The sequence below is a fragment of the Triturus cristatus genome, chromosome 8 (genome assembly GCF_964204655.1).
Source record: "Triturus cristatus chromosome 8, aTriCri1.1, whole genome shotgun sequence".
NCBI lineage: Eukaryota > Metazoa > Chordata > Amphibia > Caudata > Salamandridae > Triturus > Triturus cristatus.
This window is the reverse complement of record NC_140591.1, coordinates 791,041,705-791,060,256: the sequence shown is the minus strand read 5'-3', so window position 1 is coordinate 791,060,256 and position 18,552 is coordinate 791,041,705. Positions and strand designations below refer to the sequence as shown.

The following is an 18,552-nucleotide window of genomic DNA, read 5'->3' as shown; positions in this document are numbered from 1 at the left end:
GTCAAGGAGTTTCTCTAAAGTCGAGTCTACTTAGAACAACCACCACAATATCAATCGATTAAATCAAAAGAATTAGTAAATCTATAAAAAGGCACAAACACAGGAATATCTTGTATGAAGTATATAGAAATTTTTTATATGTATAAATCAAGTTTAAAAAAGGAGTAGAGATGAACAGAAAATTCAGCAATAAATCATGAATGAGGAAATCTTAAATGTATCCCACATTTCATGAAAAGACATCTATTCCAATGAGAAAGACAATGACATATCTCCTAATGAGAATAATAATCAATTGAATATATTGGAAATTATGGAAATGGATGATGACGTTTCGGTCTTGAATGGCGTCAGTCCATTATCATCTGTACTCCTTTTTTTAACTTGATTAACTTTCCGGTCCAGGGAAGACATGGCTTGGCAGTTCGGGCTGGACTGTTCCCATGAGGCACAGGGTCAGACTGATTTGCATATGGCCATGTCTGAACTGGGGTGGCAGAGTGGGCTAAAGAACGGTGATGGATCAAACCCAGATCTGTTGACTGGGTGTGAGTGTTTGATTGGTTCTGATACTCCGTCGATCACCACCCCCTTTTGTACCGCTTTGTTCGCCATAAGTTGGCAGGGTATGCTCAGACGTGAGTCCCTTGCTCACTTTGCCACTGGATTCAAGCAAGCCTGGCTGAAGACGGCTGAAATGCCAGAAACCGGTTCTAGGAAGCTTGTTTCCGGTCCAGGGAAGGCATGGCTTGGCAGTTCGGGCTGGACTGTTCTCATGAGGCATACGGTCAGACTGATTTGCATATGGCCATGTCTGAACTGGGGTGGCAGAGTGGGCTAAAGAACGGTGATGGATCAAACCCAGATCTGTTGACTGGGTGTGAGTGTTTGATTGGTTCTGATACTCCGTCCATCACCACCCCCTTTTGTACCGCTTAATTCATGGGGATGAGCACACAGGCGTCCTTCAGGTCTACCGTTGCGATGTAGTCCCCTTTTTGTAGCTACTGGATTACTTCTTGTAGGGTTGTCATTTTGTACAACTGCGTGCAAATGAATCTGTTTATGAATCTGAGATATATGACAGGTCTCAACGTGAGATCCTGTTTTGGTACCAAAAAAAACAGTGAGTAGTTTCCTTTGTTGTGCTGCCTTGTTGGTCCTTTCTCTATTGCTTGTTTTTCGAGAGGTTTCTTTATTTCCTCCTGTAATTTGAAAAGTTTTGTTCTTTGGAACTTTTTCTTCTTTGGGGGATTTGGAGGAGGTTTGTTAGTTCTATATAATAGACGTGGCGTACCACTTTTAAAATCAATTTGTCTGTAGTTATATTTTCCCATTGTTGTGGGTAATGCACTATTTTGCCTTCCACTGGTGTTGTGTGGGGGTCCTTTTTTGTGGGCCAGTCACTTGGAGTTGGTCCTGCCCCTCTTGAGGGTTGCCCCCTGCTTCTTCCTCTGCCACGAAATGGCTGCTTTGGTTGTTGCTGCCAGGGTTGGTATCCTGACTGTTGGCTAGAATGTTGTCCGCTGACTTGCATCTGTTGTTACTGCCCTGTTGAGAAGACCCCCCCCCCCTTCCTGTGGGTCTTACGAGGTTAAAACCTCCCCTTTTGAAGGTACACCTGTCTTGCAAGGCTCCCATAGCCTTTGCCACTTCAATGGCCTTTTCTATTTTTTGTAGGGACTCATCTACTTCACGTCCAAACTTTGCATCTCCTTTGCATTTCTTGTTTGAAAACAGATATCCTGAACCAGGCATGGCTTTTTAAGTTGTACCCAAGCACATATGTCTACTGGCTGTATCAGCTGTATCTGGAGCCGATTTCAGGGTATGCTATGTTTTTGCTCTCCTGTATTATTGATACGGCTCTTTTCCTATCCTCTTCGGGGAGTTTGTTCATTACATCCTCGATGTCATTCCATCGTTGATGGCCAAACCTATTGAGGAGGGCATTAGAATTATAAACGCACAATTGCGTTGATGCCTCCCTTTCCATCTTCCTACCCACCATGTCTATTCTCTTACTTTCTTTTTCTGGAGGTGGACAAGTGGAGGATTGAGAGTTGCTCCTCATCCTTGCTGTAGTAGCAATTATGGAGTCATCCACCCTGTACCCTTTGAATGTATTTAGGGCCCTTTGTGGAGGGTTTGTACTTCTTTTAGATCCTTACGGTCACTCCCTTTGCTGAGGCAGGCTCCTTGAAAGTCTCCTTGCCCTGATCCAGCACACCTGGAAGCATTGAAACGTGTTATGTACCTTCAGTGGATAGTGTTAATGTTACTAGGAGGAAACATAAGTCTCCTTTCTCCTCCTCTAAGGGGACCCTGAAAGTATCAGCTGCTCTTTTGATGAGGGAGTTGTAAAAGGCTATGTCGTCTGGTGGTCGAAGGACCTCTTCTTTAGGGCTCTCTGTTACAAGGTAATTCCACTCTTCCTTGAAAGTTCCTGTATATTCCTCCTCTTCTGGAATGTTGAATTCTTCGATGTCCTCTTCGTGAGCTTTGAGGGTTGCCAGAGCTTCGAGGGTATCCTCTTCTTCCTCGGCCTCTACGATAGTGGAGGGTTTCGCAGGAATTCTGAATTCCTTTAGCACCTTGTCTTTCTTTGAAGGAGTGCCGCCATTCTGCCTCTTGGCCTAGTTTCTTTTCCACATTGAGGGCCCTTTCGGCCTCTGAAGCCGGGGAAATACTCTTCTTAGGTGTGGTGGATTCTGGCTCTGAAGGGATGATCTTATCCTTCACAGTCTCGTTCGGCACTTGTGTAGGAAGCTGGCTCTGTATATACTATACCAAAGTAAGGTATAGTGTGAAGAGTCCAGTGGATCCCCAAAGGTAGGCAGAGGTAAACGTAGATAATACCATACTCTCTATTTGTGGTAGTGTGGGCGAGCAGTAAGGCTTTATCAGAGGGTAGTGTTAAGCATTTATTGTACACAAGAAATGATTTCACACACTCAAAGACAAAACTCTGACCAATTGTTTTGTATACAAATATTTCTTTGTTGTATTTTATTTTTAGAACCAAGCCAAACTTGGTGCAGATAAGTAAAAATAGTACATTGATGATAATACAGTTGAATGCAGTTGAATGTAGATTCAGGTAGAACAAATGTTCAGAAAAGGTTGAACTTACTTTTCAGTTACTTTGAAATTACTTTTTAAGTTACTTTTCAGATTACTTTTTCTAAGTTACTTTTCAGATTACTTTTTCTACTCAGTGTGATATGTTTAGCTATCACACTGGGACATTTCCTCGATAAAAGGTGAGTAAAACAGTTGTCAAAACACAATTTCTTAGGTTTCCATACAAAACACCCTCCACGCTTAGAAGTTTTTCAGAAGCAATCAGTCAATGCAATCCTATGGAGGAAAATGGGATTATAGTTTTGCAATAAACAGTCTTGAGGGTTGAGTTTCTGGGGTTAGAACAAGGGTTCCCCCATGGTCAAGGATGCACTTCAAGAGCTCCCCCTGCAGCACTAGGGCGGCCAGGTGCAGAGTGCTGAGGCCCAATGTTATCCAATGGGGTAGAGGGGGCCTCCGGTTGGTGGCTGCTCACGGGCACGCCACTTGGATGTGGGAGCAAAGCTCCTACGATTTTGCTTTTGGCAAAGAGGGATCAGAGTTAGCAGACAAAGTGCACCCACAAAAGCATAGAGTGCTGAATGCTGATTTGGCGTTGGGTGCCCTGTTGTTTTCAATGGGAGTTGCCGGTTTTGGATTTTGGTTTAAGGCTCGGCCCAGGAAGTCTTCCGGTAGGAACCAACAGCTGGGCAGGTAAGTTGTAGGGCTCAGGGACGTAGGTGCATCTCAGGTCCTCTTCTGCAGAGCGGCCGGATGCAGGGGTGCCTCTTGAGGTCGGATTTCCCCTTACCGGGTCACCCGCGGTTGGCGGGGGGTGTCTCCGCGCAGAGGCTGCAGGCGACATCGGGGAGTCCTGGAGACATCAACCCACGGTGGACTCGGACTCTGGAGTGCTGGGGGACCTCGCTGGTACCGGTGGCCCCTCTGACTCAGGCAGTAGGCGCCGGGTACAATGGTGATTCCAGGTGTCAGATTTCTTTGTCCTCAGCAGAATATGAGACTTTCTTTGGTCATTATTTTGAACCGAGCTGCTGTTCACAGGCGATCCGGTCTTGGTTGATGGCAGTCAGTCCTCCAAGGGGATCTGGTGGTCGCTGGCTGCAGGGCTATGTGATTTTTGGCACAGGATCTCTCAAAACTGCAGACGGGCCGGTAGGGCTGGGACCAAGTCAGTAGTTCTCTGCAGTCTCCTCTGCTAGGCATCTTCTTTGGTCCTTCTTCGTAGGTTGCGGGAATCTGCCTTCTTGGTTCAGGACTGCCCCCTAAATATTGTATTTAGAGGGCGTTTTAGGGGTCATGAGGTCAGTAGCCAATGGGCTACTGAACTTAGGGTGACTACACCCTTCGTGAGCTCACCTCACGTGGGGGAGTGGGCACAATCCCAAATCCTGATTGGAGTGTGCCTGTCATCTGCAAGATTGCGGCCACTGAAGAGTGGGCTTCTCCTCGCCTCCCCCACCTAAGGGTTGGGGTTGGCAGAGGTGGGCACACCTTCTGGGCTGTTCTTATTTTTACGGCCTGTACTCCCGCCGAAAAGGGGGTGAGACAGGAAGGGGATCCTACTCCTAATAACAGGAGAGACTGAGGGTCGCGTTACAAAGGCGGCAAGGCCTTTGAAGCTCCCCTGCCACAGATGGCTCTCCCTGACCTGAGGAAGGTGTGTGCCCACCTCCGCCCAGGAAAGGCTTTGTTTCTGGGCCAAGGGAGCGAAGGCTCCCACCCATGGGGGGCCTGAAACAAGTCTTGTGGTGGCAGGCTGGTGTTTACCAGTCAGGGAACCCACCAGAGGCTGGTCGTTTTTCAGGGGACATATCCAGGATGCCCTCTGAGTGCATGGTCTAATAAATCCCACACTGGCATCAGTGTGGGTTTATTATGCTGAGAAGTTTGCTACTAAACTTCCTAGAATTCGGTAAAGCCATCACGGTGCTGTGGAGTTCGTAATGACAAACTCCCAGACCATATACTCTTTATGGCTTTACTGCCCTTACAATGTCTAAGAATGGACTTCAACACTGTAAGTGGACAGCGATCATGCAACTGTACCTTCATTAATGGTATAGTGCACCCAGATAGAGGAGTGTCTTACCTATACCACACGCAGACTGCAGTGGCAGTGAGTGTGTTAAGGAGCAGGACCTCTAAGGGTGGCACAATATGTGCTCTGAGGCCTTCACTGGTTACAGTGCACTTGGTACCCATGGTACCTTTTACAAGGGACTTACATGTGGCCAAAGAGGTGCCAATTGGGGGTACAAAGGTACAGTTTAGGGAAAGAACACAGGCCCTGGGAACCTGATTGACAGGGTCCCAGGGCACATCAAGTCAAAGTGCATAAGAAATCTGGCAAAAAGTGTGTGAGGGGGGTTAAGACAACAGAAACCCACTTGCCTACCACTTGTCCTAATCAATTTAGACATTTTCCCTTCATTGGTATTCCTGGCATGAGATAAGTGGGTTTCTTTCGGCCACAGCTGACCATCGGTCGATGTTTTCTTTGATGCCTGGGCTGCCTTTTGTGCCTTCTTTTTAAGGCCCTTAGTAACTGACGGGTGAGGGGTTTTAGTTACACTCTCCACTTTCTTCTCGAAGTCCTTGGTCACCCATTTCGTGGTATGCCTCTTCTCAGTATCCCCTTCGAGGATCGCAATGTCCGATCCTCCATGAGTTGATTCTGTGGTCACCCCGCTTGTCTTCATCACTTGAGAGGCCCAAGTCCCTCAGCGATACCTGCTGTTTCTGACCAACAAGCATAGCTGCTGGTGCTCCTCCCTCTGCTTTCTAAGGGCCTTGAGAGTTTTTGCCACGAATACAGCGCAGGCCTCGCAGTCCTTATCCTTGTGATCCCTAGCCAGGCAGAGGTTACAGACGTTGTGTGGATCGCATTGCGCATATTTGTGGTGGCAATTAGGGCAAAATTTGAAAGGGGTATTTTCTATCGCCCACACCTTGCCTCATTTCGACTCATCTCGGTCGTCGTTGCTCCAATGGGGTCCCGTGATGGGGAAAGGTGGCCAGAGGTGTCTCTCCTTCTCCAGTGCCTTCTTGATCGATGTAGAACGATTTTTTTCTCCTAAATTCCCCAAAATGTTTGGGGGATTTTGTCCAAAACTTCAGAGTCTCTTCCCTTGCTTCCAGACTCAGTGGCGGAAAAAAGAATCTGTAGATGGGTACCTTGCACAGGAACTTGCGAGGCACCGTCTGAAGTCACACAAGGGAAGGACCTAGCACCAAAAAGAGTAACAGAGACAATCCCAGACACCAACCACTAGATGGAGGAGTAATGCACAGCATGTGAATAGAGAAAAGGATTCCTGCTGCAAAACTATGAGTTCCCCATGTCTTGGCATACGCATGGTCAGTGCTGGGTGGGTAGGTGTGTCTCCTGGAGAAAAGCAATCTCAATAAAATGCAGATTTAGATAAGACAATACTAGTTTCCATTTGCGTGGGTTATTTATTCCACGTATGTTCCATGAAATCAGAAAGAGATCAAGTGACCTGTTCATATTGGGGGCGGCATATCAGATGGGGAAAAAAGAACGGAAGTGGACATGCAAGAGGTGATGCTGTATAAAGTGTGTGATGTGTCACAGCGTGCAAACATATAACAACTAGACATCAACAAGAACAGACCATTAGGATCCCCACCAGATAATAAGACATCCAGCGAATGCCAGGATTTAAAGACAAAACAAAAAATAATCCCATTGTGAAAGAGTTGCCGTTCACCTTAGGGCACGGTGACAACCCAGCAAGCGGCGGCCTATGTGTGAAAAGAAGCATGCAAAGGAGATAAACAACAGCAATTATACAATAGTAGCATGCACAAATAGTATGGTTAAATGATAAGCAATACAAGAAATGGAGAACATGATAGTTCTATCCTAAAGGATCTGCCCAGAGACAGAAGTATAACAGTTACTTTGAGCCAGTGTAATCAGGCTAGGACGAACGCTGAGATGCACCTGCACTGATATGTTGCGGTGATGTCTGTCTAGGAGGGGGATGGTCTAGCTGGCATTTTTTTGCAATAGGCAATCACATCCTCAGGAATATCAAAGATGCAAGTTTTCCCATTATGTTCCACGCGGAGTCTGGCCGGATAAAGCATTGCGTATCGAAGGTCCAGTTTACAAAGAGAGTTTTCAGCATCACTGAACTTCAAGCGGGCCTCCTGTACCATGGGTGTGAAATCTGGATAAAGTGAGATTCTGGCACTGTGATACTGAAGCAGGCCACTTTCACGAGCAAAGGGCGCTAACCCGGTTTTTGTAGTTCAGAAGTCGTGCTATGATGCAGTGAGGCGGGGTGCCCTCAGGGGCCCTAGGGCCCAGAGAGTGATGGGCTTGCTCTACAACGAAGGTTGTAGGAAAGCTGGACCGGTCGAAAAGGTCAATAAGAAGCTGCTCCCACGCAAACACTATAAAATATGGAAAAGATGGGCGGATTACCGGGGGATGTGGTTGGAGCCGCCAGTGGATGTAGAGGCTCATCCACTGGGATGATTCTTGAGGTTAGTCGGGTTGGGGGGGGCACCAATGAATGTGTGTTATTGTGCTAGGACTTTGTTGCAGGGTATTAAGGCTGTAGTAGAGACCGTATGGATATGGTGCAACGCGTGGGGAGAGGGAGGGGGGCGGTTAGTAGTACTTTGTTGTGTATTTTTATTACATTCTTGGATGACATGTATAAAAGTAGATTGCTTTTGTAACACGATGCAATAGGACTTCGCTGATGACTCCGATATACAGGGTTCTGTGATATGTATGCAATCGGCAAATAAAAGTTGTTTAAAAAAAAATAAAAAGAAGCTGCTCCACAAATGCGTCACGGCAACCCATGTTGGTGATTTTCGCAATACCATAAATGTGTATATTGTTCCTACGGAGCCTCGCTTCAAGGTCTTCATTTTTAATTGCAACTTGTTTCAACACATTCCATTTTCTCCAGCCTTTTATGCAAGGTAGTAACAACATTCTGCAGTCTGAATAACCTCTCCTCCGTCCCGTCAATTTATGTCCCCAAGTGGTCCAGCCGTTTCCCCATTCTATCAACGCGGCCGGCAAGGGTATCAACACGAGCGCCCATTGCTTGGAAGCCCGCCTTGAGCTCAACCATGATGGCGGACATACCGCTACTGTCAGACATATCTGGATAACAGCCTGTGGCTTTATCCACATCAGAATGAGAGCCATGGCCCCTAGGTGGTTTTGTCTTGTCCAAGGTAGCTTGCGGTGTTTAGGGTCTGTGCTGCCCATTATAGTGGGATGTAAAGCAATAACAGAGGTAGACAGTATAAATGGAGCTAAGCTATGGTTATAGTAGGTGCACTGCAGATCGCTCACCAGGGACGTAGTTGAGATGAGATGATAATAGTGCCAATATGGAAGATCAATACCTGAGTTGCAAGGAGATTCTCCGATCGGGCTACAAAATGTCTAATGAATGTAGCAGACAACAGAAGAACACCCAAAGCGTGAGGGAAGTTAATAAACAGTAAGGTGGAGCGTGCAAAAAAATTGTGAATAATGTTCTTCAGTCAAGTGTATTAATGTAGAGCGTTCCCAGTCCACCAACCACAAAAAGCAGGTACACGTCGGATTTGCCTTATATGTACAGTGCAAATTAAAGTGACATCTAGCAGAGGGATGAGGCAGGCCGTGAGCAGAACAACAGAGATCCAGGGGCCCAGGGGCTAACCCTCCAGTCAGCAGCAGTCCCAGGACAACAAGATCCAGGAGTGCCAAAAAGCCAGCCAATCCAGGGACAGTTTAGGGTGTTACAAAATAGCATCTGTCACTCCCGGGCCGGCAGAGGCGATAGAGCCTGGGACAGGACCCAAAGAGCAGAGGAGCATCTACTGCATCAATCGAAGGCTGCAGCTAGGCCCACCAGGCAGGTCTCAGCAGGCCCGGTGCCACGCCTGCGCAAGGCAGCCAAGGAGGCAGCTGACAGCCAGGAACAAGGAAGCTGCCCCAGCACACCCACAGCAGAAGGCCCAGGCCGCAGCTGGCATGCCCAGCAGCGGCGCAGCTCCACCGCGCTGGGGGCACTGGTCAGGTGCCACTCCAGCAAAGACGGTCTGGGATCCAGCCCACACGCCTCAAGAGCAGGGTGGCCCAGGGCTCCACGCACACAGCGGTGTCCCCAAATGCCTTGCCCTGACCGCACAGAAGGCAGGGCGTGACGCACAGCACCGGCGAGATTGGGTGATCTCTGCCTTAGGCTTGCCCACGGGCCCCTGTCGCTGCAAGGCCTCTGAGGCTATGCCAGGCTGCAGAGGCCGCCAGCCACTGAGGCGGCAGCCAACGCGCACAAACCCCGCCTAAAGTCAGACTCAGGGGGCTCAAGTCTTCGGGAGCAGGGTCAAGTCGATCACTCAGAGCAGAAGGCAATGATGGCATTGATTTATCACAAGATAGCAGCCATCTCGGCGGCGGTTGTGGCCATGCCTCTGCGACCTCCATATCTGATAAAGCAATAACCCATGAGTGAAGGAAACAAAAAAAATTCAAACAAAAATCCACTGACTTTCTGCAGTAATCGGAAATAACTGCTCCTGTGAGTTTGGCACAGAATTTAAAAAGATGGATTGGCTACCTCAGTTTAGATGGAATGTGTGTGGGAGGCACAGGAGGTACTGGTAGCATCAACTGTGTATTGTGATATCTAGAATTTGTCTCCCACCTTGATCCTCCAATGGAAATGTGCTATTGTAGACAAGCACCAACAGATTCACAGTGACCCTTAATCCATTTAGTAAGGACAACAATGGCAAAATGAGAAATGACCTTGTGCTAGTCTCACTTGAAAATCCATCTTATTGTGTTTCACTGGTTAGGGGTATGATTGGATATGATGGCACCTGTTAGAAATGGGATCTCTGGTTGTCTAAGGCTTGCGCCAAAGCCAGGCAGAGACCACCACTCTAGTCAAGGCAAGGGAGTTAGACGCCAAAGATAACCCCTGCTCACCCCCTTGGTAGCTTGGCACAAGCAGTCAGGCTTATCCCGGAGGCCATGTGTAAAGCATTTGCGCACGCACACAGCAACAACATCCCAGGCACACTACAAAAGGAACTCCACACAAGGTTATATCAAAAATAGCCTTTGTATTCTCATAACACATTAGAATAGTAAATACATATTGTACATGGTGCCACCTGGCACTAGATCATATCTACAAGGGATTATATACACCTGACAGGGCCCACTGGACCACAGTCAGAACCATCACAAAGCGAACTTAGTAAAAGTAAAACAGATCATAAACGTACAACCAGTAACCATTGGTAATCACTGTACTTAGCATCAGCCTGTAGCAAACTACATTGTGCACGGTATCACATCAGGCACGAATTACATTCTGCGCCAACCTCACCAGCATAAATACATTATGCAATTCTCTCATAAGTCTAAATGCATTAGACAATAACCTCCTAAGCATAACTCACATTAGGGCCTGGTGCCCTATTAACCTAATAGTCCCAAAAGTCAGGGCGTGCTGCCAAAGCAGCGAAAGTCTAGGGTGCGCACTTTGCGCAGGCCTAAACGTTGTAGCAGGCACTAAGTGCTGCGCAGCTGGGAATGTATGGGGGCGAAGGAGTGCGTCTCACTCCTAACTTCAAAAAGACATGCCCCCCAAAGCACTGAGGCCTAAACGATGCAGCTGCCCACTACTTGCTGGGCAGCTGTGAACAACAATAAAAAGGCCGGGCACTCACTGTGCCTCTTCTGTCCCTCTCAGGGACTATAGACTACTTCTGTGCAGAACGCTGCAGCTGCCTGCGCTCTCGCAGGGCAGCTGGAAAAGGAGCAAGGGTCCCTGGCACTCTGGGGCTCTCTAACCACTATGGCCCCATCGTTGCAGCTGCCCACTGACTAGCGGGGCAGCTGTGAGTATAGCGGCAAAAGGGGCTTTTAAATAACTTTGCCCCCAGGTTGGAGCCATGCACAGGCTCTAAAAATAAACATGCCACCATGGAGCACACTGGCTCCTGAAATAATCATGCGCCAACTAAAAAAAGAACTTGCCCCCAACGTTGGAGCCCCACAGGCTCTGGGAAAGAAACATGCCCCTCTTTGTTGGAGCGGCCCGCTGCTATCCGGGGTCGCTCCGACTCTGTACTTCTACTGTCATGGTGCCGCGATCGGCACCGACAATGTGCCCCCTGGAGCCCCCACTCACCAGACTGGTCTGGGGAGGCGCTCCTCTTCACTTCGGACACGGCGGGCAGCAGGCGGGGCTCTCTCGCTCATGAGAGCCTCGCTGGGGATCCGTCTGCACTTCTCTTCACCTGGGCCCCCTCCTGGGACCCGGGACTCCTCTTCACTTCGGCCGCCACTGCGGGCTCTCCCTTTGACATGGGGTCCCCGCCGAACCACTTCGTCTCCCAGCAAACCCGTGAGCTTCCCTCGGAAAGGCGGATGTCCTGCCCCACAACAGGCATGACGCTGCCTGACTTCCAGCCCGGGTCGACGGTGGGGATTCTTCCTTCGGTAAAGCGCGGGGTGGGCACCCGCTTTCAGATAAGCATAAGGCACCATGTGGGGTGGGCACCCACTATCTAAATATCCACATAAGCGGGGTGGGCACCCGCCATCAATGAGAAACGCGGGGTGGGCACACGCCATTTGCGTATAAAGAAATAAGCGGGGTGGGCACCCGCAGGAAGTCAGCCAACGCAGGGGAATCCCCAGCGCTGCAAGGGGAGGAAGAAGCGCTCCTCTTTAGGACAATTAAAGCGCTTTGCTGCAATGGAAATAAAGCACTCCCAGGGCGCTAGGACAGCAAAAGGTCCCAATAGTCCTTTAGGCATCAAGAGGCCATGCAGGGACCAGCACACAGGGTCCATCAGCAGGGAGGCAGCCCCCATGGCGGTCCCTCCTGGGCCCCACCGGCAGCAAGCCCCCCTCCGTCAGGAACAGAACAGGAACTGAACAACTTTCATGGGGTCACAGCCCCTATATTTATATGCCCTTTTCCTTTGTAACACAGCACAGGGCTTGGGGTACCAGTCAGAACTGGTTTTGGTGAGCTTTGGAGCACTTTGTTGTGCCCAGCTCCTCTCTCCTTTGTCAGGTGGGGGCTAGGTGCTCAGACGCACCACAGGGGGCGGTGCCAGCATTGTGGAGGAAAGGCACAGCCCTATTCAGGTCCCAGGTGCAACTCCTCCCTCCCATCTGCATGCAGATCTCTCCATTCACCACTGAGCAGACTCACCCTGGCTCCTGGAATTCCCCAGCCCTCTCAGCTCCTGTCAATCACAAGCCAGACATGCCATTCACATCAGGCAGGCAGGCACACAAATGCCAACTTCTAAAAGTGGCACTTCTCCACCAATCACCATAAATCTGCGCACACCATTGCGCAGCATTTATTCTCATAAGTCCGCACATACTAAACTCGCCCCTGCACTCCTCTCATACCAGGAATTACCATGGACACACATATCCCCCATGCATTCCTATGGGAGGGCAGGCCAATCTCACCACGCGCACTCAGAGCGTGCACGCAATTTACACTGGGCCACAGTGCTAAAGTGCCCATGGTCCTAAAATCACTACCACCATGTCAGAGCTTAAGGCAAAAAGTTCAGGGGTGAACCTGCCACGAAGGGCCAAGTCCATCAGCACTGTGCAAGCATGCCACTATGATTCATGTTCAGTTGTATGTCTACAAGGTGCCATTCTACAAGTTGCCAGTAGAAACTGCTGCTGGTGCTCAGCAATTTAGATGCTGTTCAGGGCCGAAATGTACGTAATATGTAAGCGTTTGACTAGAAATACAAATACAAAAATATGTTGGCACATATCACCCAGTTAAATTCTTTTGAACAATAATACATATAGTGCAGAATCCGCTTTCTCTCTGAAGCACTGGAATCCATCCACCCTTTTTTAGGTCTCGGCTGTCGAAAGCAGCGCATGCGCTGCGCTCAGCATTCGAGGGCTTCTTGGAATCGATACAGATTTCGAAGCTCTCGGAGGCGGAGTTGAAGCCCCGCCCATCTTTTTAATTGGTTCGCGTCATCTTGTATTTGAAACGCTTGCTTCTGATTCTAAAGGAGGCTTATTAGTCCCTCCTTGTTGCCGCCTTGTCTCCTTTTGGCCACGTCCACCGGGAATTTGATCTTTTACCGGCGGCGTGAAACACTCTTCTCCATTAGTCCCCAGGCACTAATTCTTCTCAGTCAGCTTTGGTAAAGTTAGCCGCGTGTTTATTTTCACATCCCGCTTTCACTTAAGGTGAAAGCGGGATGCGAAAGTAAACACGCGGCTGACTTTGCAGGTACCGCGCTTGTTGTCCTGGTGGGAGCCCATTTAATTAGTGCATGACGGTATTGGATTTTAGCTTATCGGGCATATTGTTTTCCAACTGCACTGGAGATTGCCAAGTTTCTTCTGTAAATTGCAGCATTTACACAAAGGGCTCCTTCTGTTTGGACCTGGGCTGTCACAGGACCCTGGGAAAGGGGATTAAGGGCGTAATGTTAAACATCGGTCCCCTGTGTATGTGGGGGCTTGTGTATGTGTGGGGGGAGGGGGAATCGCGCATAGGGGGAAAAACAATGCCACGCACAGAAACCTCTTCGACCGGACGTTGACTCCGGTAACATTGAAGCTAGTGGGACCTCGCGCGCACTGCTCCTTTAATTCTCGTTCCCACAGCACCGAATGCTTATTAAACAGCATCATAGGGCTGCAAGCAGAAAAAGTGTTTTTCTCCACTTTGCGCCAACACACAATCCATCATTACCTACAGTGGCCAAATAAGCCTTCGATATGTGCAACTGTAATAATGCACTCTGCCCCTTTAAGTGCGGGTATAGGTAGTCGGCCATTATTGTGACAGTTGCTCGACGTTAGGAGGAACACTCTGGGAGAGTAAGAGAGGGTCGCTACATACGGTTACAGAAACAGATTACTAAAACTGCGTTGATGCCGGTTACTCCGCTGGGCCTCTGTAGTCAATACCAGTTTACTGCATCGATGTTAAAGGGCTACGTTTTTCCAATCCTTACCCAACCTGCTTACGAGCTGTCACTATTGCCTGGAAATTGAATCTGCAATCCCGTAAATAGTGTGAAAACACAACATGGCTACTTGTGCATTTATTTGTTTTAACGGCAGCATAGGTTTCAGTAAGACGTGAATAAGCATGTTTAATGACTATACATAAAAGGTGGGTGTCTTCACCGTCACAACCCACCTCAGCTTCTTCTGGCCTCTCTTTAATCCGATCATGCTGGAAAAAGAGTCAGAGAAGTTCTACTGCTTGTTCGGGAGAGGGGGCTGGGGGTGATTGCTGGTTTGCAATTTCCCCTTCTTTATGAAAGTCAGCAGTGGTATGAAAGCTGGCACAGTGTTTCAGGATTACTTTTGAGAAAGTCACCTGATTTGTTTTAAATCTGCCATTCTGCGGACTGGTCCCAGAAAAGTAAACAGTAGTAAAAAAAAATTCCACCTGATAGGTATCCCTTGGTGTATAGCAATGAGGTGTAAATGGAGACATTTTCGCCATAAACAGCTTTGTGAATCCGGGCCTATGTGTTTCCCATGGGCCTACGGAAAGGGTCTAGCATATTTATTTGCACTTTTACCTTTTTGACAGGATGTAGCTTGTCCTTCTGCACTTTTTTTTACACATTCTGCTCGAGCAATTTCCAAGTGATTTGTAGTTATGCTTGCCACTTTGTAAAGATATTACTTTAAATTTTCGAAATTTAGCCCACTGAAACAAAAGAAACATAGCTAGAACACGCACCACATACTAATGTGAATTCCTGGTTTGGCATAGGTTTTTAATTCATATGCAGCATGTCTCAAAGCAGAGCACAGGGCCCGTGATTTGCTGCCTTGGTAGGTCCCAGGTGGAGCCAGAGGTCACTGGAATAGTTGGCACGTGACCGGCTTACACCGCAGCACCTCTCAAAGGCCATCTGTTGTGTTGTGGGACCACACGGGCTTCAGGGACCTTCCTTCTGAATGCAATGCCCACGTGATAACAGGGACCCCCAGAATGGAGCCGTCAGACACCAATAACTCTTGCTTCTGAAATAATTGGCAAAGTGCAGAGCACAAAGGAATAGACTGCATAAATGTTGCTCGGGTGGGAGCATACATCATTTATCTGCTCTAAATTGTGCAGATGTGGTGTTGTCACCCTCCTGCCCTTTTTTTGTGCTGTATTAGGATTGGGTGAAGCCTGGTAGTGCTTATTTGCGATGGCATATTTTGCACTCATAATGTTTTACAAAAGTGTCTGAATAAGGCTAAACTATGATTTATTTTACATATGAATCTTACAAGGACTCACACTTCCGCATCACATCAAAATTATTAAAATACAAATATGTTGCATTTAAGTACATAAATTATGGGCATTATTGCTATTTGTTATCTGCATCAACTTCTGCTATAGTTGTGTTTTAGCGGTGGTGCGTCATCTGGGCTACTTTGTATTCACATCATTTGGCCACGTAATATTTTACATCAGTAGTTGTCTTTGGTCAAACTGTCACTTTTATTGTTTATAGTTCGTCTAAAAAGTCCCAGATCAGCTTGCATTAAATTAGTTTTAGATGTGCTGTAGTGACTGCAGTTTAGATTTAAAGAGTGAAAAGTACAGGACAAGATTCATTTACAAACCATGAAGGTTTATTTAAAATGTAGAAATCATTACAGCAAGCAAAAAGGCAAATGGTCAGTCAATTAAATTAATCCTCAGTCAATAGTAAAATAATTATACAATCATAAAGATTGCCTCTAAAAATACTCTGAAATTATTATAAGTATAAATCACTATAAAGATTGTCATGAAGCCTGCCTTCAATGAATATGGTAAGCATTCTCCTACAATATTAGTACGGAGAAAATACACAGATTAACGAGGAGTCTGCTCTCTAAGTACACCGAAGAAGGTTTGGTTACATCTCAAATACAGTGCATTATATATCTTTGCAAACAGAAGAAGCATACTGTCAACGTGCTGTGATACACAATTCCAATGGTATAACAGAAAACACATATGAATAAGGACATTTGCTCAATTACTAATGAATAACCCTGTATTATGTATGGAAGGGAAAAGAAAGGCACATTTAAAATCATGTACACAAACTCAGGTAGGCAAGAGGAAATGGCTTTGTAAAGATACATTCGAGCTGTTTGCTCTCCAGGAACATCACAATCACCAACAAGCATTGAAAATGCAATAGGTCTCGCCTTTGATTAAGTTAAAGCCATTTGCTTTGCTATACAATACCATTAGCAAAGCAAATGGCTTTAACTTAATCAAAGGCGAGTCCTATTACATTTTTAATGCTGGTTTCTTTTACATGAGATACTGAGGATGTCCTTAAAAGTATTTTACACTGGAGCAGGGCCCTTACAGGACACTAAATATGTCTAAGTTATGATTTATCACCGTTTAGTGAAAAACATGACCTCAAGAACATTCTTTGGCTGGTTTAGGTCATCCTCTAATAATGTAAAACACCTTTTTATAATTAGAGCATCTTGTAATGTTAACAAACAAAAATATCTTCTCACCTCGTGGGATTTTCCTTTTGATTTCACCGCAACAGGTGGTGTTTTCGGACGTACTGTTTCTATAATAACAAAGAAAAGTGGGTGGGTGAATAGGAAGATGGTGGACCACGGTCCCTCTGTTAAGCAAACATTATTAGTTTCCCCACTTCAGAAACTTCGACAAACTACACCCATTCCTCAAAATAAAATATTTCAAACTTTGACCTTTCATAAGCAATGTTAAAAGCATATATTTGGGAACGTTTACAAGGCTAAACAAATGGCACTGCTTATTTCAGATCTATCATTCCTCATATTAAGACAGGGCACATTGTAATTTCCATGATCAGAAATACTACATGGTAACGTCCTCTTCCTTATGAAGGCTACTGAGAGAAACTCTATGCTCTCCTAAATACAGCCAAATGGTTTGGATGCATCAGCGATGTTCCCATAAAAATGTGTTGTGGGTTGTGATACCTTTCATTTGAAATGAAACCACACAACAACAACATGCAGAGCTTCGCGGAATCACACAGGTATGTTTCACGTTTGTAATGACCATTCCAAATGAGGAGTCATACTTAAATAATAAGGAAATCACTCTGAAACACAAGTGATTTGCACTACAGTCATTCATCAATGGTGCTTTGAGGACATTGCCATAACAGCTGAAACAAATAAGCAGTCATAATTTTTTTTTTTTTTTTTTAAACACTAGCCTCGGCCAGAATAATTTCTAGCTGATTTACACAGTGAATTCTATAACTTATTATTTTTAAAACTTTATTTGTGAAGCTTTTCAAAGACAGAACACAGGCATGAGAAAACACAACTGGGTATGAGCCATATTTCGAGCGCTACAGCAAGCACAAAGAAAATAAAAGATAAATGGATATCAAAAGGCACATGGAGTACAACAAAGAGCAAAAACTGGAGGCCATAAGTAGAGGGGAGAATAGGAAGGAGGAGGTTGCGAACAAGTGTCATCTGGTAGTATGGAGGATCTCAAGTAATGTCAATGTGGTATATACAGGATGAGTTTCAGTCAGTATCGTATCGACAAACATCAGTATCCAAAGTGAGCAGGTAGTCGTGTAATGGTTGCCAAATATTTTAAGGTCAAGAGGTTGAAGTGCAGCATAGATGTTGCTGGTGTTATCACTATAGGTCATATCCTTCAGACACTCATCCGGGGTGGGGCAGCGACTACTGCCCCAACAGACGGCAATAGGGCGTTGAGCCAGCATTAGCACCATAGCAGCAAAACGTTGGTAAGTGGATGAGAGAGGCTTAACGTAACCCAGCAGGGCCATTAAGGGGTCAGCCTCCAACTGGAATTCAATAATGGTGGAAATAAGGCCAGGATTTGGAGCCTATAGGACTGAATTTGTGGGCAATTCCACTCAAGATGTAGGAAATCGTCATAGGGAGAACTGCTCTTCGGGCAGTGATCGGACCCAATAGGATCGATTTTGTCAAGGCCTGGCGGGGTGGTATAGGCACGATGAAGGATTTATAATGTAGGAGCTTACGTCTATGATTGGGGGAGATAAGTTTAGTTTGTGGGCAGCAGTAGTGCCAAGTCTGGTCAGGGAGGGGACTACCTAGGTTGTTTTCCCATGCCGAGCGAGCCTGAACCACATTGGGTTTTAGAGCTAAGCGAGCATGATAAAGCCTGGCGATCATGCAGGACATCTCGGTGACTATGATTATAAGAGTCAGTGGGGGAATTTGTACGGTGCCACTGGATACGAGGGAACCCGGACATGCAATGTATTCTGTAAGCGGCAGAATATAAAATGGTCCATGGGTGTGGAGATTCCAGAAGTAGTAAGTGTGCTGTGTGTGATGACATGCCCATCTGGGATAAGATCCCCCAGTGTATGTAGGGATAGACTCTGCAGGGAGCGTTGAACAAGTTTTTCCTGGGT

The 18,552-nt window shown here is 46.8% G+C and overlaps 1 protein-coding gene across 2 annotated transcripts in view; it reads right to left on the bottom strand.

The window, feature by feature from the left end:
- The window catches only part of SYAP1 (synapse associated protein 1), a 159,535-nt gene that overhangs the window by 31,332 nt on the left and 109,651 nt on the right, over positions 1 to 18,552 (bottom strand). For both annotated transcript variants that reach the window (XM_085622231.1, XM_085622232.1), the window contains exon 7: positions 16,640 to 16,698. In XM_085622231.1, coding sequence (XP_085478357.1) covers positions 16,640 to 16,698 — 59 coding nt within the window. The remainder of the gene's footprint in view (positions 1 to 16,639; positions 16,699 to 18,552) is intronic.